We start from the raw sequence: 22257 nt of genomic DNA, 5'->3' as shown, positions 1-22257 counted from the left end.
GTCTTGGTTCAAAAGTGTAGGGTTCATACATGCATACAATATGTACTGCATTATGATAAACAGCAGCATGCCCTGAGATGTTTTTTACACTGGCTCTGATCTCTGTTTATTGGCAGAGCTAACCATCACAGTTACCTCACTATGCGCTAAGCATGCCTGTCTTATGTAGATAATCACGCTATCCAATAATGTTGACTCAAGCAGACGCGAGATCCTCTGGTGTACTTCTTTCGGACCCCGGAATTCCTAATTGTGTATAGCAGACACAAACACGATTAACACCTCAAAGAGTGTTGGATTTGACACCCTGGCAGCAGCCCCCTCACTCTCATTAGTCACAGCCATACCAGAGCTGCCTGGGGCCGAGGTGTGGAATGTGTGGAACGACTGGCCTCTGGGGTGGATTGGCCGGCAGCCCTGTGAACTCTGTGCGAACAGGCCTAGAAGGCCCAGGCATGGCTGTCTTGGGCTGCAGCACAGCACGGGGAACATGGCCTACCACCCTCGCTGCTGCTGCTGCTGCTGCTGCCTCATTGCTCCTCTCCACAAGCCAAGCATGTGGGGCGTTACGGCATGTGGGGCGTTACGGTCGTGTTTCAAGCATGTGGGGTGTTACGGTCGTGTTTTTTTGTAAATAGCAACATAAAAGTGTTGACAACAAAACAGTTCTGAACATGTGTGAAATCTGGGATCCCTGTGCCGTGCGTGTGTTTCCATGTGAAGTGTTGGTGAGGAATGTGAGTCTCTCCAGCAGAGGCCTGAGGTCCTGCCTGGGTCCAGGGCTTGTCGGTGCACATGGTCCTAATCTGTCTGGGCTCTGTGAACCAGGCAGCACGGAGGAGAGCACTGATGTCAACGGGAAATACCACAGAGACAGGAAGCAACACTGCTCTCTGTGTCTATCTGGGAGTGTGTAAAAGCCTGCTTTTTGGGTTAGTACGGCAGTATTTTGTTTGAGAACGCACACACGTACACACGCCCAGGTCATAGTCTGTTGTCTCCACCACACCCTTATTGCCTCTGTAAATAAACCATAAAGCCTACTATGAACCTGCAGCTTGAAATGTCACAACCAGCATGAAGTCAGGGAAAACCCTCTGCTAACTGATTTTCTCATTCAATACATAACCGACCGCCCTTGCTGATAACACACTGGCTGTATGTGGTCATACAGTGCTGAGCCATGCCTAAGCAGAGGAAGTGGCCGTAAGCACAAGACTAGAGTGGGTGTAGTACACTGTTAAGAGCTAAGATCACAGATATTATGTAACCACAGCATTAGCCTTTTCCTTGTTTTCTGTATGATGTCTTTATGTTGCTTCTGTTCCCGTCACACCTGGTCCTTTGCTGATCTACATGCTGAATTCTGGCCTTTCAGTTCCACATCCTGCTCCTAATACTGATGGAACACCCCCCTCCTGACTGAGGGAGATTGTGAATCACTCTAATACCACTGCTGCAATATGGGCCAGTGTGCTTGGAGCTACACCAAGCTCTCTCTCTCCCTCTCCCTCTCTCTCTCATTCCATTACAGAATCCTCTCTGTCTCTGTTCTTCCTCTGATCATACTTCTAGCCAGTAGCCACAGTATGCAGAGGAGCCTATCCCTGACTCACAGGCCCAGGGCAGATTCTGATTAAGTATGTTTCCGGGTGTGTTCTCTGAACAGGGCGAGGCTTGAACTAAGTCTTGTGATTTTTTGTTTTGTTTTACGCACACACACACGTACACGTACACGCTTGTATGGTACTCTCCCATACACTGGACTTTGATCACGGAGCTTGGAGTCTAAGTATCATGGCCCAAGTCTGTCTCAGTCAGGTGATGTTTGTGAGCTGCTGGGTTGTGAGTTGAATGAATGAATGAATGAATGAATGAATGAAGTACAGTACAGGTACCAAACAACGAAATTTAGGAGTTGTGGTGTATGAACCCGTAACTACATGGACTGGTTGACTGTCCCTCCCTGGAACCATCTCTGGTTTCCTTTATGTTTGAGCCTCAAATTATGTATGGCTTGTTTATTGACTAATACAGACCACTTATCCTAACCAACTGTCTCAGGGAATCTACTCCTTGCAAAAGCTGAGTCATGTTGCTTAGTAATATAAACAACTGAAATGTGGCGTGTATTGTGACATTGTAAGCAGAGTTGCAGACTGGCCAGTCTTTGTTTTGTCCAGTGGGCACGCAGGCAGGGAAGTGATGGTGAAAGATGGAGACCTCAGACAACATACTGACTCATATCCTGGCTGGCTAGGCCTCAGTGCCCAGTCCACTGTCTGCTGTTTATAGACATACAGACTCTGTGTCATTTTAACTGCTATGCCTGTTGTCATGTATTGTTCTGCTTTATCTTCAGGTGTTTCTTTATTCTTGTGTTTGACTGTGGAAGCTCTCCTTTACTTATTATTTGAGTGATCAGTCTTACATGCGAGGTCCAGCACAGCTGCTGTAATCTCTATAGGTCCTGCTATATCCTTCATAGACCAAGAAAAACACCAACTCTACTCCCCCATGATTTGACATGTAGGCCTAGCTCTTATATTTAGCCCCTCTGAAACCATTGTTGTCACTGTGCCCAGTCTAATGCTTGAATGGCTGTGGGCAGTGAGTGATTTTTATGAGGGGAGCCATTATAGTTTAAATAGGGCTGTAACAGGGATCTGTCTCAGTGACATCATCGGTCAGCCCTGGCCCTGCAGTGGTCCCTAGACTTGACAGCAGGGGCAAAGAAAAGGGTGTGTCTCCTCCTCCACCTCCTCGGGAGTCACATTACCCAGACATCACACTAGAGAACATGTGATGCTCCACTCACTCAGGGTCAGAGGTCAAAAAGCCCTCCCAGATCAGCCTGGAATCAGGAAGTCATCTTGCCTTCCCTTTGTCTCCTTTGTGTGTGTGCATGCGTGCATTCTTGTGTTCAAGTTTACGTGACGTGTGCAGTATGCACAAGTATATTCACGCTTGCATGACGTGTTTGCGTGACGCGTGTCTGTCTGGAGGGAAGACTGGGGAAGTTATTTCTGGTCATCTGGCCCAGGGGGTTGTGTAAGGAAGTTATATAAAGGGCTCCATTTTTAGGTTAGCTCAGGGTTTCATTTAAAGTAAAGGGATGTCATCGAAAACTAAGCGTCTGTTGGATACGTGTCTATGACGATGTCATCACCACCAGATACACTCCTTCATTTATGTGTTTGACAGGGCTTAGTTCTTATATAACAATTGTGTATTAATAGCAGTATGATCAAGCTTGGCTGGTGAATCTTAGTGCCTGAGAGCCTGTTTGTGACTATGCTCCCCTCTGGGGAGGCTTAGGCTAATGATTTAATGGACTGTACCAAAATACTGATTTGTTTAGTGTTAACTGTATGATCGAGCTCCTCCTTTGCTGGAGGGGTCTTCCTACCTCACATCAGAAGGCATGTACAGTCTCCTTCAGCATGTACAGTCTCCTTCAGCATGTACAGTCTCCTTCAGCATGTACAGTCTCCTTCAGCATGTACAGTCTCCTTCGTCCCCAGATCTCTCATTCTCTTTTGTGGATGTTGAAAATGCCCCCTCTTTCCCCACACTCTCATCAGTCTATGCCACAGTTGTGTGACAATGTTTTGTTGTTGGATTGAATGACGGGGAACTAAGGCCAAACGTATACATGTTATTCTTCATTGTAATTTAATAATAATTTTGCCATTTAGCAGACGCTTTTAATCCAAATCGATTTACAATTACGAATTACAGGGACATTCCCCCTGGAGTAACTGAGGACTAAGTGCCTTACAGGCGGGTTTCAGGCGGGATTTAAACTCACAACCTTCCGATCACAAGTCCAACTCACTATCCACTAGACCACCACTACCCCACTCATTGTGTGTGTCTGACTGTGCGCTATTCTGTTATTGGTTTGTTTTGAGCATTACTCTGGTTGGTCTAATAACCGTGGGTTGTGCTGTCATGTGACTCATGATGTCATAGTTCATCACAGGTCAGGTTGCTCCTCCAGCTCAAGGCGGGTCAGACACACCTAAGTGACTGTGGTGGCTGAGCAGGACCAGGCTGTGACTAATCTCATTACTGTGTATCTAACCTTTTGTTTGTGTCTCAACAGACGGGCCGCATTGACAAAGCCTACCCCACAGTGTGTGGCCACACGGGTCCTGTGCTGGACATAGACTGGTGCCCGCATAACGACCATGTCATCGCCAGCGGCTCTGAGGACTGCACAGTTATGGTACGGTTACACTCGTCACTCTCCTTCTAAACACACACCCTCCCTCAAGTGTTTGTTCAGGGCCTTGGTTATATATCTATATAGAAGACACACACACACACACACACACACGCACACGCACACGCACACGCACGCCTAACAATGTTTTAGCTTTCTGACAGGAGGTGACATGGTTTGGTTGAGGAAGGCCAGTCTGTGATAGTACAGGGATGGACGCAGGGCTCACCCTCTGGACTAGATTAGACTCGGAGACGTGTGGTAGGAATCAGTTCTGGGGAATGATTTAGCTGTTTTATAGGGCTGAGGTCACTGACTTGTTAGAGGCTGGCGCTATACTTTTCTCCATATATCCTTATTTGGCCTGGGAGAGGCAGTGATCTGAGTGTGTGCTGTACACATAGGTATGCCTCTATCACTTCTCCACCTGTAGGCTTCCACTTTCCTATTCAGCGCTCTGAAGATTAAAAGAAATAGAGTAGATACATATACTGTATATTTGCAGAAATTGAATCGTCAAAGGTTCCTCTCTTTGCACAACATTTAATATTTCCAGTAAAAACACACCGTGAATAGGTTCTCTGAAGTAGTGTTTGCCTTAGATTACGTGGCCCGATTAACTGTTTTTGCTCTTGAGACACTGTATCCATAGTGGCCTGTGACAGACGTGGAACTCTTACAGTATAACGTATGTCTCAACCACAGACCGCCAAACTGTCATGCAGGCTTTTCTGAGCTCATAGGGAAGTAACAGGTCATTGTTCTGATTGTCCAATGTTCAGAATAGCTAGGGTGTATGTATGGGTCACTAAGAGCCAGTATATTGTATCAAACCCGTGGTGACTGGTTTATCAACCATGGGTCTCTGCTGCCCCCTTGAGCCTCTTTGTTGTAAGTGTGATCTACTAAGTGGTCTGACTCACTGATCTCTGTCTGGAGGGGCTTTTGGTACATTAGATAATTAAGTGCGTAGGTGACAGGGTGGACATGGGGTACAAGGGGCATATGTCCCCTTAATGTAAGAAGCAGGGAAAATTGTCACCCTCAATAATAGTAGCATTACTTTGCTGCAGGACTTGAATGACATTTTGAAATCCTGCTCATTTTGAAAAACTGCTTTTTAAAATGCGAATTTCTAGTGACATTTGAGAGTTTTATGAAATGAAGTTTTAACTTTTTAATAATAACAATTAAAGAAAATTAGATATGTAGATAAGGTGACTCCGTCCACAGTAGACTGATAACTTGCAAGACCAATTGATCAGGACCAGTAGATCAGGACCAGTAGATCAAGCGATGCATGTCGCACTACAATGACGGCACCTGTAATAAGATGAGTCATGTTCAGTATTCAGTATCAATGGCTTTTAGACTGATTGGATTATATCAGAATAAGTGCCCCTCTATAATTGTAAATTGTACAATTGCCCCTCTTTAATTGTAAATAGGATGTCGCATTTTGGAAAACTCAAGCTGGCAAACTTATTAGCTGAACTGTGAACACAGCCAGCTATGTGATTTGCTTAAAGATTGTCGGCGGTGCCACGAATAGAATGCAATATCTTTTACCTAAAAAACAATGGATTTCTCCAAATCAGTGCTCAGTAATACTCAGACTGTAACCATCTCTTTCTCAGTTATTAATTGTTGAGACACCAATTTGTTTAGGGGTACAAGTGACTGGTTATGTCACATAAAAAAGCCTAAAAAAGCCATAAATAAGTCACAAATTACAAAACCAAAGAATTTTAGCTGGCTCGTACACTCTTTTAGATAAGATTGAAATATTGCACTTAGTGCTGGATCACACTTGACCTCAATATGATCCTATAATGACCCCGGCCATGTCCTTTCTGCAGGTGTGGCAGATTCCTGAGAATGGGCTGGTCACCGCCCTGGCTGACCCTGTAGTGGTCCTGGAGGGCCACTCCAAAAGGGTGGGCATCATCACATGGCACCCCACGGCACGTAATGTCCTCCTCAGTGCTGGTGAGTAGTGTCTTCCCTGCTCTCCTTATGCCATTTAATAATATCCCATTACATTTCTCTCTCTCTCTCTCTCCTAGTGTATTTTGGTTTATGTTGACAGTCGTCGTCCCCTCTCATCTCAGGCTGTGACAACCTGATCATCATCTGGAATGTGGGCACGGGAGAGGCCATGATCCAACTGGAGGACATGCACCCTGATGTTATCTTCAGCGCTTGCTGGAACCGCAACGGCAGCCTCATCTGCACCGCCTGCAAAGACAAGACCATCCGTGTCATCGACCCCCGCAAGGAGGAGATAATAGGGGTGAGCACCACTTACAGGGAACATTTAAACCATTACGTTTTCATAGCAATTTACTTAAATTATTATCATTTTTAAATAACAATGGATTGTAAGATGAGGGTTCCAGATACATTGTGTTGTTGACCTTCTAACTCTCTCTGTCACAGGAGAAGGAGAAGGCCCACGAGGGGGCACGGCCCATGAGGGCCATCTTCATGGCCGACGGAAACGTCTTCACAACCGGCTTCAGTCGCATGAGTGAGAGACAGCTGGCCCTCTGGAATCCGGTGGGTAGCTCTCTCCATATATACCACATACCCCGTAGTTCCTCCATACCTCCCACAGTGTTGCCCTGAGTAGATGACCAACTTATGTTGATGTGTCATTTTCAGCAAAGCATGGATGAGGCCATCTCTGTGCACGAGATGGACACCAGCAACGGAGTCCTCCTGCCCTTCTACGACCCAGACACCAGCGTGGTTTACCTGTGCGGGAAGGTGAGTGGACTGCTGGTGCACATTACCCATTATAACATTGCTTTCATTTGATCACCAATGCTTGTTTTCAGATTTCTCTCTGAAGAGTACTCATCATAATGTTTTTGGGAGGGTGCAATGTGTTTCTATCAATAAGCTGTAGATATATTTTTTCAAAATCAAGTTTTCGAATTCTGACAAACATCATTTGGGGCCCTCCTCTCTTTTGTAGGGTGACAGCAGCATCCGCTACTTTGAGATTACAGACGAGGCGCCGTTTGTCCACTACCTCAACACTTTCACCACCAAGGAGCCTCAGAGGGGCATGGGCTACATGCCCAAGAGAGGCCTGGACGTCAACAAGTGTGAGATCGCCAGGTACGCAGCACTGGAAACACAATGGTGTTTTGATTGAGCTTTGAGCTTTCAGATCTGATGAGTCAGATTCTCACTTCTAGAGAAACCCATCTGTACAAATGGCATTCATCAGGCTCTGGAAAAAACCAAGTAGGTTTTGGGCATAGTACCGTATTTTCCGGACTATAAGTCGCGGTTTTTTTCATACTTTGGCTGGTCCTGCGACTTATAGTCAGGTGCGACTTATATATCAATAATTCATAATCTCTGACTGACATGAACTGACATACGGTAATCTCTGACTGACATGAACCAAGGAGTAACTTCCGCTAGCGCCTCATACACGATAGAATAGCCATTATACTTGACAATGTGGACATTAAACACGACAATGTGGACATTAAACATGATGTTATGGACCTTATACACAATGTTATGGACGTTAGAAACGATATTAAAGTCATTTATTCCTTCCAGAGGCTGTTTAACGTTGCAATGTTGTACCCGCGAGTAGCATTTTGCTACTTCCGGTAGCGCTTCATACGCGATAGAATAGCCATTATACTCGACAATGTGGACATTAAACACGACAATGTGGACATTAAACATGATGTTATGGACCTTATACACAATGTTATGGACGTTAGAAACGATATTAAAGTCATTTATTCCTTCCAGAGGCTGTTTAACGTTGCAATGTTGTACCCGCGAGTAGCATTTTGCTACTTCCGGTAGCGCTTCATACGCGATAGAATAGCCATTATACTCGACAATGTGGACATTAAACACGACAATGTGGACATTACACATGATGTTATGGACCTTATACACAATGTTATGGACGTTAGAAACGATATTAAAGTCATTTATTCCTTCCAGAGGCTGTTTAACGTTGCAATGTTGTACCCGCGAGTAGCATTTTGCTACTTCCGGTAGCGCTTCATACGCGATAGAATAGCCATTATACTCGACAATGTGGACATTAAACACGACAATGTGGACATTAAACATGATGTTATGGACCTTATACACAATGTTATGGACGTTAGAAATGATATTAAAGTCATTTATTACCTTTTAGAGGCTGTTCAAATTTTCATTTTTCCTCCGCGACGCCATGTTGTTAGCCCCGCGCTAGCTAGCGGACTTTACACTCGATAATACAAGTATTCCTTAACCTTTCAGAAGAAGTTTCAACGTGAATTATGTCCTTCCTGGGCTTACAAATCCTCTCATGTCTCTTCACAGTGCCAGACTAGAGTCAAGCTCAACAGGGTCTTCTTTCCCCGCTGATTCCGCCAAGCCCGTTCCCTTGAACCATGCGACTTATAGTCCAGTGCGACTTATATGTGTTTTTTTCCTCTTCATGGCCCATTTTTGGCCTGCTGCGACTTATACTCGGGTGCGACTTATAGTCCGGAAAATACGGTAGTTAGGAGGACCATGAGAACAGAACAGTGTTTTATAAAGAGGCGCTCAGAAGAAAAAGGGACTGATGATAAACCATGTCCACCAGGGGGCAGCACTGAACCACAAGTGAGGTGGATGGGACTTCAGGGCCAAGTTTACTGTAGGCCCAGCCAAACCAAAGCATGTCATGCAGCAGGCTGTTGACTTGCACTGAGTGTTACCAGAATCCTGGCGGTAGAAGTACATTGTGCTCAGCTGCAGTTGTGAAAGGACTTTTTACAGTTTTCCTTTCTTTTTTTTTTAAAGTTATTTTTTTCTGAGTGGGGCATTCAGCAATAGAGACAGCAGAGATTTGACATGAAGGATGGGTGAGAGAGAAGGGATGACATGCAGGATATGTCTGTGGACAGAATCGCACCCGGGACCCTGCGGTTACATGGTCGACACTTAGTGTGTTACGCCACCACCAAGCGCCTCGTTTACAGTGTTTCTAATGTGAATGATATGTTGGTTGTATGTTGACAGGTTTTATAAGCTGCATGAAAGGAAGTGTGAGCCTATCATCATGACTGTGCCCAGAAAGGTGAGTCTGTTCATTCTGATAGAGAGACGGGCTAACTGTTTGTTCAATAACACTTGCTACTGTCGATACCTTGAAGCTTCAGCATGATATGTTTTCTATATTTTCTATCATGTCTGCCTTGTTGTGTACGTGTTGTCTTTAGCGTTCCCTAACAGCCCATTCTGTGCCCTCCACCTTGCAGTCTGACCTGTTCCAGGACGACCTGTACCCAGACACATCTGGACCAGACTGTGCCATTGAGGCAGAGGACTGGTTTGAGGGGAAGAACGGCGAACCCATCCTCATCTCCCTCAAAAACGGCTATGTTCCTGGAAAGAATCGTGACCTCAAGGTGGTCAAGAAGAACATCCTGGACAACAAGCTGAGCAAGAACACAGAGAACACGAGCCCAGCCAACAAGTCTGTCTCGCCCACTCCCTCCATAGTGAGTAGTACTGTCTTGTATTACATTGGAGCACAAATACATTCCGTCTTTATTTCTTTCACACGACAGCATCATTCATTAGACACCTACATGTATAAGTGATGTCCTACTAGTGTGTTAAAACACTATGTTGCTACATGGATGTGATTACAGAGCTTTCCCAGGGCCAGTGATCCACGCCTACCTCTTCCACCACTAAAACTCAGTCATTAATGGCATGTAGCTTCAGCACATTGCAGTTGAGTCCTTGGAACATGGGAGGGTTTTATGCTGAGTGTGTTCTAGAAGGGGAGCGGCTTACTAACTTAAGATGATTTCTAGATGTTACCCCCCTCCCCACACCCCCCTCTGGCCCACAAACTGAGGGTCTGCCTCTGCTCTGGGCGCCCTGCTGCTGGGCGTCCTGCCCCACCTCACCCACAACACAGCCGCCCGCTTGGGACCCAGCCCAGGCCTCCGCTTCTATCTGCAGCCCTAGCCTGTAATCATGGATGACTGGGCTTCTCCCATGCAGCCTGCAGGCGCGCCGTGTTAACCCCCAGGGTACTACAGAGGCCAGGGCAGGCCCAGCGACATAACGGGACAGGGCTCTCAGCCTGCAGCTAGAGATAGATGTGTATATGACATGTTTAGATAACTGTAGAATGTTGGATTTTAAGCAATGCTGTATTTAATGCATTATGTTTATAATGTGCTAGAATTGACAACAATATCTCCAGAAACGGTGTCTTACTGTATGGCTTGCCTCTGCCTCCTGTCTCCCTCAGAAAAGCGAAGCCAAGCTGGATGAGATCTTGAAAGAAATCAAATCCCTCAAGGACCTGGTCAGCAGTCAGGAGAAGCGAATCATCAAACTCGAGGAGCAAATGTCCAACGTCGCCATTTAAGACCCCCCCAAAACACACACACACACACACACACACACACACATGCACACACACACCCTGCCCCAATTCAGGACGATCCATTGGCTGGGAGGTGGGTGGGATCCGTCACTGCCAATCTTGATGACAGTGTTCCGCCTAAAGCCTCCCTAGTTACAATCCCAAGCAACATTCCGAGATGAACTTTTTTCTTAGCCTGCCCCTAACCCTCAGTTAACACAGATGGAATAAGAGAAATATGGCAAACTCTTGCAGTAAATATTCTAGCTTTTTATTGAGAAAGAAAAAAACCATTCCTTTAAATAAGTGGCAGTTTTGTCTGTTTGTTGTATGAAAATGTCTTACATATTCCTTTTTCTTTTAACATTGTGACCAAGAAAATTCTAATGTCAACAGTTCCTATTTACTATGGTATACCCAAATGTTTTATATGTAGGTATCAGTATTTCATCTCCCCCTATCCCAACTTCTTATGTTGCCAAATTGTAAAGGAGTTTAGTTTACACACCTCCTTGACTTTATTTTTTCTTTCGTTTTCCTGGGAAAATTCAAAATGCTAACTATAAGGGACAATGCAATAGGCTGGTAATGCAAGGGGGAAAGACTTCAACAATCAATCAATTACTGTAAAATACATCAATAAAGGAGAACAAGCTCATTACGATAGGCAGACAGCCATCAAACACTCAGTGATTAGTATCATGTATCACAGCAACCATAGTTACGTTTGACTGCTGTGGTGTTTGATATCTAAAAGCTCAGAGGTATAAAAGTCATGACATCATTCTTGCTGTAAGTTTTCTGATAGGTTGCCCTGCAAGCAGCCTTTGACCAGCTGAACACTGACCTCTTTCCTCCCCTAGTGGACCACATTAGATGGGGACCACTCACTCTGTGTCTACACTTGCTAACTTCTCCTGACCGTGAAAACATTTAGTGCATGCGATACTTTCACTCAGTCAATTGCCACTCTACATTTGGTGAACATTCTCTATGCTTTTCCATCCCTGTCTTTTTAACACTCTCGCTTGTTGTTTGATGAGCGATCAGCAAACGATACATTCTTTTCATATTGTTTAATACCGTACATGCCATAAGTTATGTATGCGTCTTTTACTTATTGGAGTACACCACTTGAACAACTTCCAGAAATTCCATTCAAATGTCACAGGAAAAGAAAGAATATTGTGGATTCCCCCTTAGCTTTACAGGTGAAAATGACAGCTTTGATGTCATGCTGCACATGATTGTACTTCTCCTAGCCTTAGATCTCCTCCTAAACTGGTTTCTTTTATGAAATTGTTTACAGTGCACATGCCCCATTCCTTAAATCCTTTTGAATCATTTAGGTGACGGTGAGATTTCAGGTCTTATAAAAAAACTATTTAAAAAACATAAGCTGTGCAAGAAAGACATAGCCATGGCTTGCCACAACATTGTCCATATGTCCCTCTCCACCATGTGACACAGATGGTATGTAAGCTCTGCACTGTGGTCCATGGTGCTCAGTGCTGACATAGATACATGTATTTGCCTGTGTGGTATGCATCGAAGAACCAATAGAATTGTAGGTTAGGTTGCTAGTCAACATTTCCACAGGCTTAGCAGTGCGTCTGTCGTGTTCTGACCTTGGAGAGTTTGTGCTGTCACAGATCTCAGTGTTGAACTATGCTTTATTCAGGGACCGTGTGGTACAATTCTCTTCTTTCCGTGGTGTGGTCACTGGTCCGTCTGTTCACCACCTCATTGGCACTTATCCATACAGTCAACCTGGAGGTGAGTGACACGTGAAACAACATCAGATTGACACTGTTGACCCTGGTGACAGCCCACAAGTTGCTCCTAGATGGATGTATCATTAAGGATGTAGGCTTAGAGGAGGTGCGAATATGTGCCTCGTATGTCTTGGGCCTTGTTGGAGTCATCGAAGATGCACCTGGAGTATTTTTGTTGTTTTGTTTTCACAGGCAGGATGTTGGCTATAAAATGAATTCACAATAGGCTGAGATGGAGGCCAAGCCCTATACAGCTAACTGAATTGGATGGTGTGGTTATGCTTGTAATTTATGTACTGTATGTTTCTGTCTATGCTTCCTTCCCCAGCTGTTATGTTGCTTATATCCCTCTAATGTACTTCTGTCATTTTAAATGGTTCTCATTAATACCCTCAGTCATATGTTCATAACAGTGTAGCTAAGGATTAGAGGAACAATGAGGTTTGGATTGTCCAAATATTTGGTGGTTTTGATGGAGTTGCCAACTGCTATAATATTTCTGTTGTCATGTTGTTTTTATTATGCCTGTTTTCCAGAGGAAGGGCAGGTTAGGGTATTGTTCAGTCTGTTGTTAGCCTTTAATGTTAGTTACCACTGAAGAGACCAGAAAGTGCCATAGGGGTGTGCACAGAAGTGCTTAAAGATGATTAAAGTGTGATTGGGAATGGTGTGAGTTATTTAGCAGGAGAGAGATTGGATGGGCTTTTCCGAGTTCAACTGGACCGTGGGGTGTTGGAAAAAGAAAGTACTTACAAAATGTACGTTGTCATCAATGGATCTGTCTTGACCTCTCTTGACCTAACATTACATCTCTAGTTTTGGGGGTGAAAGTGTTTCGGTGTGTTACAGAGATGTGATCAGGATGTGACGGGGGGAGATGGTCTTGGGACAATTGTGTCATCTACTGCCCTGTCTGTGTACATCAGAGTGCTACTCCTTTGCCTCCTCGGATCTCTCAGGGCAATGAGTGCTATAATGTGTGGAATATTAGTGAATAGCAATTCAAAGGGACACTGTAGGTTGGCGAAATGTGCAGGAGATGAGAGATCGATGTATGTGATGTTTGAAATAAAGGCCTCGAAATTGATTCAAAGCTTTGTAAATAACTTGACCATATGATTTATTTTTGTTTGTTTCTTTTTTTGGAAATGTTATTTTTCATCCTGTTTTTGTTGTTTTGTTTATTTGGCTGAGGAGGGTGTTTGTTTGGGAGTTGGGTATGGTGGGTTTTAAATGTTTCCTATTGTCTTTGTTCCTTGCCATAATGTGTCATGACAGAACAGAACCTCCATTCTATCACAGGTATTATAATTGCAAAAAGAAAGAAATGAAATACAGAAGAAAACAAACTAAGATTCAGCCTCTTGTGGAGGTCTGGGGGGGTATTCCATCAACATTGCTAAAACAAAATCCAGGCTTGTTTTGATTAGTCTCGCGTGACTTGTCAAAAATAAGCCTTGGTTTTCTTTTAGCGACGTTGATGGAATACCCCCCTGTTCAGCATTTTTGTTAATTCTTCCTGCTTCAAGTATCAAAGTCATTATTATCAGTTAAATGAATAAAGAAATGAAAAATGCTTGTATTCTGGTGTTTGCTGATTTAGCAGTGGAAGCTGCATCTTTTTCTTTCTCAGTAGCGCTGTCATAATATACAGACCAACAGTCTGAAATCCACGTAAGACATTATTCTCTGTCCCTCAGTCGGTTTGATGCTTGTCAGTATTTTTTGCGTCAGCATCACTTCTGGGGAAGGAAGTGTGCTTCCTGTGTTCCTCACACACCAGGCCATGTCTCACTACTTACTCAACGAGAAACAATCAACTTGTTGAGGAGCCATCCAACCAGTCTTGCCCTGAAAGCAGAACTCCTGCCCCTGCATTTGGGGTAAGTGTCACAGCGTTGGAGTTAGGCTGTACAACAAATATCTATGTTTATTGATTAGTAAAAAAATTGTCATTTGATAATATTTTGTGTCAGAAATGCTTTAGAAAGGATGCATCATCTGATAAAGGAGATTGTTGTGATCATGTGTCAATCAGCTACTGATTTCTCTAAAGGCTGTTTATCTCTGTTTACTAAAAGCAGAAATAACATCAATGTCATGTTAGTGGGGACATTTTATTCCTGTTTTGAATAAGCAAGACAATACATATTGTGTATCTGTGTATTATGTACTATGTCCCTGACTGTTGGTATGGTGTCATTCATCTATTCTCTTCTTCAATCTACAATATTACAATATGCCCTAACCCTTCCCATGAAAACCATTAGAAAAATGCACAACATAGTTTCAGGATCACATATCACAAGCACATAGGCTTACATTATCCTCATACAGAGCTGAGGATGTGTTTGAATACAAAGGATATTCAGTATCAGCAGTGAGCAGTCATACTGTACACAAGTCTTAGAATGTGTGTATGTCCTCAGTCATAATGATCTTGCCAGATCAAAAGCTTATAAAGCTTCTTTTGCCTTTTCAGGTTTGTCATTATGTTTACTTCCAGGTCCAGTGAACTGCCTCTTGTCTTATTGCTGACTCTGTCAAGCATGGTTGTCTCAGGACCTTTACTAAGCCATGGGGAGATAGCAAGCCATGCACCCAAAGAGCTAAATCTGTCAGCAGTACCAAACCCCATAAACCCATCTGTACCCTTTACCAAAGACCTGCTAGAAAACAACTCTGCAGTCTCCCTCGCGGGGGTTGTGCACACTCAGGAACTGTTGGGGACAGTTGAAATGTTTAGATTCAAAAAGAAACCTGTGAGTTCTGAAACGTCTCTATACACAGCTCTTGCTTCGGGGAAATACAGGGGAATGATCTCTAATGGCCCAGAGGCTGTTACTGACGGCTCAAATCTTATCCATCAGAAATCCATGGGTGTTGTGTCAAAAGCTGCTGACACATACACCTTAAGACGCATCTTTAAGCCTGAGCTCTCCGACACCACTGTGAGACTCACACAAACACCTGCCGCTTCAGCCTTGCATCCACCCACCTCCCCATTCCCCTTCCCCATCTCCTCCCCCACCAGCACCAACACTGCCCCAAACCCCTCCACAGGGGCCAGGACATCAGGTGGACCAATTCCAGATACGACAACCAAATCACCCCCTATGCCGGAGAGAAGTGTCCATATCCCAAACCAGGAGACATGCCCAACTTTGATGCCTGTAAAGACAGGTCTAGTGGGTCAGTGCCTGATCATCATAGCTGTGCTAGCTGCCATGGTGATTGTGTTCATTGCCAATACTGTCATCCTCTTCGTCAAGCTGAGGGGCAGCAGGTACAGAAACAGACGTCAGGCTCAAAGACTGCAGGGCACAGAGATGGTGTGCATCTCAGGCCTGAACACCAGTACCAGTGATGGCAGAGACCAGAGGATATCCAGCAAACAACCCAAGAGTAATGAAGCCTTCATGGTCAGCGCAGAAGACAGTGAGGGGGACACCGTCACCCTCAACAGTTTCATCCCAGACTTTGATGGAGACTGGTAACGCTTCCCTTTAAAGAACACAAATAGACAATCTGTGGTGAAGCTCTCTATAATACACTGTAAGGTAAATAGGTGGAGTGGCCACTCTGTCTAAAGTTTGATCACGACAGTGATCAGTACATGACCATATCTGACTGCCACAACAGACATGCATATTCACAGCTGACCTTACACTGAATGAATTCCCTCTCTCTTCTTTTCTCCATCTTAAATAAAAATTCCCAAGCACTATATAATGATTATGAAATATTGTCTCTTATCATTTGCTCTGTGATACATAGCTGCTCTGATTGGTCATCTTAAGAACAAGCTAAGTCGTCAACCTATCATATCAAATGATATCATGGGAAAGTTGAGGCATGAGTAGTTGCTCCAAACAGCCATAGGCCAAACAGAAGCCCTGCAGCTCCAGTGATGTGAGTTCTGAGACATCTGTTTGCATCGGACTGTAAACTTTATATGTTCAGTTTGTACATGACATTATGTTCAGTTTGTACATGTGTGATATGATGAAAGACGGATCCTCTCCCTGTTACTTTGGTCTTGTAAGCCATATGGAGACGGGCTGTAATCTGGAGAACTAAATTAGAGAGGACTCAGTGGGAGGCAGAGAAACTAGGGGACTCGCCCTGTGGATCGAGAACAGAAATACCCACTAACCTTCACCATAGGATAATGTACAAAGTGAAGTGGCCATGTCTACTGTATCTTATAGGACCCTGTTACAATTGTGTGAGGGGGAAGTCATCAGGGATCGAAACGTTATCTTCCTCGCCTCAAACTGGTGATTGTGAGCTCCCATCTCAATTTGTAACACTGAACTAATTACAGTCATCGTCCCCTATCTCTCCTGTATGTAAATGCCATGCATTGGCATGATTAGAAGTAGGTAAAGTAAATGTTCAGAGCAGCCCTCTACAGTAACTGCCCCATAGCCTACAGTGGCCCATCTCAAAGTCCACTGAGAATACTGTGTACTGAATACTGTGTGAGCATCCATTATGGCTCTGCTGAAAGGAGGATGGGCGTTGGAGAATGGGAGGTAGGAAGAGAAGTCCAGTAGGTGGAGATGGGAGTGTAGAGGGATGGACATATTTGAGTAATCAGCAGGCCTTTTTCTAACTGGTGTAAGAACCTCATCACTCACATGAGAGGGCGGCAGCTTGGTGGCTCCCTCTCTCTTTCCACCACAGCTTCCTTCTCTGCTCATACCTTCTCCCTCATCTCTCTCTCTCGTTCGGTGCTTAACAATTCCTGTCCTATTTACTTCAGAGGAGACTCAAGACATCTCACACTGTAAGTACAAAGGTTTTCAATTTTCGTAAAATGTAATCCACTGTGGAAATGTGAAAATCCAGTCAAATGGACTGGTGAATAGAAATACGTCACTATTGATATATTTCAAAATGAGAGTATGTGCAACATCAATGTTCTGGGTAGGAGATTGATTGATTGCCAATTTTGTCAGCACAGATAGAAAATGTGTCAACTTCAGATTCACATACTGATAAGGAGATATTTCCTTTTTAGGAATTAACATGCATTTTATCTAGCATGCAGGAACTATTCAGTTTTTTCTCTTCCTATGAAGAAGTGAGAAAGGTTTTCAGAACAGTAGACAGGATGAAGATAAAAAAAAGTATACTTTTTTATGTCAAAGGAAAAGAGATAAAACCACACTCAAATGGAATGATAGAATGTATTAAGAGGACATGATGATGATGTATAAAAAGTTACATTAAGGAAAAATATCACAGTTATAGTAATGCTGTGGCCATTTGAGATATTTGTGAAGGAAGATGAAGGACCTGGATGATCCCCCCATGAGGGTCTTTCGGGTTAGGGATGGCATGGGGACGGTAGAAATGACCAACGAGGAGACTATTCCTGAAGATGTAATTATAGCTAGTTAATACCATGGTGGAGTCAGAGGGCATATGTGTCTGTAGCCACCATGAGTGCATATTCAGGGTGGAGATCAAGCTTAACCATGCGTTTCAGCATGACTATAGTTTATATTACATACAGTACATGCATGACCACACAAGTAGACATGGTCACAAGATTTACTGTAAGGCTGAGAGAGCAGGAAGCAGAGGTTGATTCTAACAACGGGCTGATTAGAAGCCATCCTCAACCAGCAGTAAGCAATAAACACTGTATAATTACACAAATACACATGCTGGTAAATGGTAATGGGTTACATATTGAGTTCAGCACTGTTAGGTGCAATTATACACTGCAAAAGCAAGATCTTGACTCCACTCTTTTTAAGTTTTTAAGAGTTTTATTTTCTATTTCATGAGGCAGAGAGATGTACTGTATAGAGAGAAATGGAGAGAGAGAGAGATTGATAAAGAGCGAGAGAAAATCAGGTGTGAGGTATTTATGTAGAAAGAAATGTGTAAGTTTGAGCTGTAACTGTAGTGGATAATACTACTCTGAAGAGCAAAAGTGAACCAGGACCTTGAATGCAGGCTTCCCTAGAGTATGTGCAGAAATAACACCATCAGATGAGGGCTGTAGCCTGTTGTTAGCCTGCTGCAGACCAGTGTAAATATAGAGACCATAGCCACAAGTCTCCCACGCCTCGCTGCTCCCCGCTCCCTTGGGCATATATAGCTTCCTCCTCTCTTTGGTGTGGTAATGGGTGGCCTCTCTCCACTATACAAATTAAAAACTCTACCAAACTGCCTGCCTCCACCCCAAATAAGTACTGACTAGCAACTGTTAAAATAGATTTAATACAAGACATGCAATGGGAGAAATATTGTGGATTTACTGCTTTGTAGTGTGGACATGAATTTGTTTGGTCCTTGAGAGCATTAGCAACACCTGGGATTAGTCAATGTGATTAGTCCAGATAAACTACAGCAACCATTTATCAGTTCTTACTAGCATACCACTGATACATGTTTTTACAACTTTCAGGGTAATACAGTATTCTTAATTAGCAATTTTTAACAAAAGTTGTTATGAGAGATGAGGTGCATCTAAAATGTGAATATAATTTATTTTAAAACATTTTAATTGTAATTTAATTCAAAAAGTGATTCATTACACATAAAGTGAGATATTTGAAGCCTAACCCTAACCCTAGCCTTAAAGTGAAATCTTTCAAGCCTTTTTAGTTTGAATGTTGATGATTACGGCTTACAGCTCATGAAAATCAAAAATCCAGTATCTCAAAATATTAGAATATTACAGAAGACCAATCAAAAAAAGGATTTATAATATAGAAATGTTGACCTTCTGAAAAGTATGTTAATTTATGCACTCAATACTTGGTCGGGGCTCCTTTTGCATGAATTACTGCATCAATGCGGCGTGGTATGGAGGCATTAATCTTCAACATTAAAACAAAAAAGTATGAACTTTTGCACGATATTAAAAATGTTTGAGATGCACCTGTATTAAAAGTATCTTGTATTACAGGACTCTGCAGGAAAGATGAGGTTCCCCATGGCTGTTCACCTGGCATGTGTGTCCCTGTTGGTACTCTTGGGCCGTGGGTGCCTCGCCTCACCCCTTGTCTTTAACATGTCGATGGATGGTAGTGGTGACGGGGGTGTGGGTGAGTTGGAGCTCCTCTTCCCTGCTGTCTACTCCACGAGGGCACCTGTCCAGGTCACTTCCACTACCCAGGTCCCCAGCCTCACCAACACCATCACCACCACTATGATCCGTCTCAAGGACTTTGTCCTCAGCCGGGTGGTGGACTTCCTGCAGGAGAACTTGCTGATCATAATCGTGGTCACCTCCCTCCTCATCGTCATGGTCTTCATCATCTGCTGTGCCTCTGCTATGAGCCATAAGCGCAAGCTGGAGGCCTACAAAGCCCCTGCTAACACAGCCAGGAAGTACACAGACAACAAGACCAGTGGAGTCAAACCCTACAGTGAGCTCCAGGAGAGGCCCTATGTGGTTGATCATGTCAAGAGGATCCAGGTCGAGACCCCCAAGAATCTGCGCACTCCCTCCAAAGCTCTGGTGGGGGAAAAGGAGGGCAAGGAACTCAAGCCAAAACATCAGGAGGTCCAAAAGGTGAGGGAGGCAGAGGAGGAGGTGACGAGGAGAAAAGAGCCCCAGCAAAAAGAACAACCAAGGCAGAAAGAGGAGGTGCAGCAAAGCTCCAACTCCAACCAGTCCATGGTCTGCACCTGTCATCTGAGGAAGGCAAACCAATAGGTACAGGTTGGGGCTCCAACCATGTAAACTAGCAAAAAAAAGGAGACAGGCTCTATTTCTTTCTCAAAGGAAACTCCTCCTGAGTATGTTCACTGCTATTTGCCAAACTTGTCAGTGGAATAGGGCTCTGTGGGTGCCTTTAGCATACAATTATAATTTAATAATTTATAATAATTTTGCCATTTAGCAGACGCTTTTAATCCAAAGCGATTTACAATTACAAATTACAGGGACATTCCCCTTGGAGTAACTGAGGGCTAAGTGCCTTACTCAAGGGCACACTAGTAGTGGTGTGGTTTCAGGCGGGATTTGAACTCACAACCTTCCGATCACAAGTCCAACTCACTATCCACTAGACCACCACTCTCAATATGAGGCCTTAGCTTAAAGTAAGGCCTTGAGAACAAAAATTGCTCACTGCCCCTAATCTTTGAAATATTTGATCTTTGATTCGTCCTCTACATCATAGTTCTAAACAAATGTAATACTATGTTAATTGTGAAATAATAACATTGATATTATAATATTATCAACAATTATTGACAGTTGTCAGGGAAGACATAAACAGTCAAGTTATTATAGTGTGTCTGCATGTTGCTATATTAATGTTATGAAGTTGAGCAGAACGCTCAAGACAGCCAACTTCAGTTAAGATGTGGAAAAAGAAAAGCATTTTCCTCATGGTTAACTTCAATAATGATTTGATAGTTTTATTCTATTCATTTGGAATAGCATTTTAATATATGTCACACTGGGTATTTCATAAATCAGTACTGAACATAATTTTCTAACGCTTTATCAGGAATAGACAGTAGAGATGCTTTTTGATGATTTTAATGTTACCTCTTTTGTAATCTATTTTCTAACAATGTGTGTGATTGAGGGTACACGTATGTGGATACAAAGGCAACAGCATACCCATACCCATGTTGGAATACTGGTACTCACTTTACTCTGAAGTCTTTACTCTAAACTTTCTTTACTTTCCCTAAATCCCTTTGAGAATCATTTTACAGTGACGCTATTGTGCTGTACTTTGTGGTAATTTTGTTTACATAATGTATGTTAATCTAATCTTGTTTTCTTTTTGAAATAAAGGGGGTTTGTTGATGCATCTGTTTTTCTTGACATTTCAATTGAATAATCTGTGCATTGAGTGTGGGGATGAGATTGTCCCCCAGGCCTAAGTTAAAATTCATGTACACTACATGAATGTATATTAAGTATAACATTGTAGCCCATAATATTCAGCTATTTCTACTTTGAAATAACACGAGTAGGCTACACCATGTTTGGAAAAAAAGTTGAAAATGTCTGGTTTGTAATGTCTGTTCTCAAATTTCTAACAAGCAAAAATTACAGTGACATGAACTCTGCTTCTTTTGCTATGCCTGCATTGAAATTGTATTGCACACCCAATTGTATTTTTAGGGCCATGTGTGGTCTTTTTTCTGTGGGGAACCACACACACTAATAGACTAACTAATAGAGGATAGAGATTTGGAAGTCTGTCATTTTCCCATGTTTGTAATAGGCAAAGGAAAGGAGGTTGACACTACCACGTAATGTCAAGCCCAAACACAAAGACAACCAAAGGCACCAGAGCCTGGATATGATGAGGGAGCTCCTTTATCTTGGCTCTTGGCTACCTTACAAGATCCACTCAATATTTCATCAGCCATCTAGCCAATCACATGAAATGCTTTGCTCTAAACCTGCATGATTATATTTGAAGCCCACACTGATTTGTTCCCATATGCACAGTTCAACATTCTGGTTTTAATTTCTCACTTGAAGATTTTGTACAGATGGGTATCAAAAGGTTCCCTTCTGTTAATGTCAGACATTGCCTAAAGGATGTCTGCTGCCCCCCTGTGAACGTTTTGAGGATTGTAAGCTAAAAAGGAACTGTGTATTACTTGTTGTAAATATATTAAATAGCATATATACACTCACCGAACACTTTATTAGGAAGACCTGTACACCTTCTCATTCATGGAAGTGGTGTAATGGTGTGGGGAATGTTTTCTTGGCACACTTTGGGCCTGTTAATACCAATCAATCATCGCTTGAATGCCACAGCCTATTTGAGTATTGTTGCTGACCATGGGCATCCCTTCATGGCCACAATGTACCCATCTTCTAATAGCTACTTCTAGCATGA

The 22257-nt window shown here is 43.3% G+C and overlaps 2 protein-coding genes across 2 annotated transcripts in view; both read left to right on the top strand.

The window, feature by feature from the left end:
* The window catches only part of coro1ca (coronin, actin binding protein, 1Ca), a 33889-nt gene extending 20105 nt beyond the window's left edge, over positions 1-13784 (top strand). The window contains exons 3-11 of the mRNA XM_080532723.1: positions 4109-4231; positions 6088-6217; positions 6340-6521; positions 6668-6787; positions 6893-6997; positions 7209-7354; positions 9269-9326; positions 9508-9750; positions 10518-13784. Coding sequence (XP_080388849.1) covers positions 4109-4231; positions 6088-6217; positions 6340-6521; positions 6668-6787; positions 6893-6997; positions 7209-7354; positions 9269-9326; positions 9508-9750; positions 10518-10637 — 1227 coding nt within the window. The 3' untranslated portion in view covers positions 10638-13784. The remainder of the gene's footprint in view (positions 1-4108; positions 4232-6087; positions 6218-6339; positions 6522-6667; positions 6788-6892; positions 6998-7208; positions 7355-9268; positions 9327-9507; positions 9751-10517) is intronic.
* Positions 13785-19355: 5571 nt separating this feature from the next.
* On the top strand, positions 19356-20093 carry tmem119a (transmembrane protein 119a; the record flags this gene model as incomplete). Its single annotated transcript, XM_080531488.1, has 1 exon — positions 19356-20093. One exon carries the CDS (start codon positions 19356-19358, stop codon positions 20091-20093), a length of 738 nt encoding a protein of 245 aa, XP_080387614.1.
* Between the last annotated feature and the right edge of the window lie 2164 nt (positions 20094-22257).

The sequence above is a fragment of the Nansenia antarctica genome (genome assembly GCF_963989245.1).
Source record: "Nansenia antarctica genome assembly, chromosome: 5".
In the NCBI taxonomy this organism is placed as follows: Eukaryota; Metazoa; Chordata; class Actinopteri; order Argentiniformes; family Microstomatidae; genus Nansenia; species Nansenia antarctica.
The sequence above is the reverse complement of the archived record's forward strand: the minus strand, read 5'-3'. Positions and strand labels throughout refer to the sequence as shown.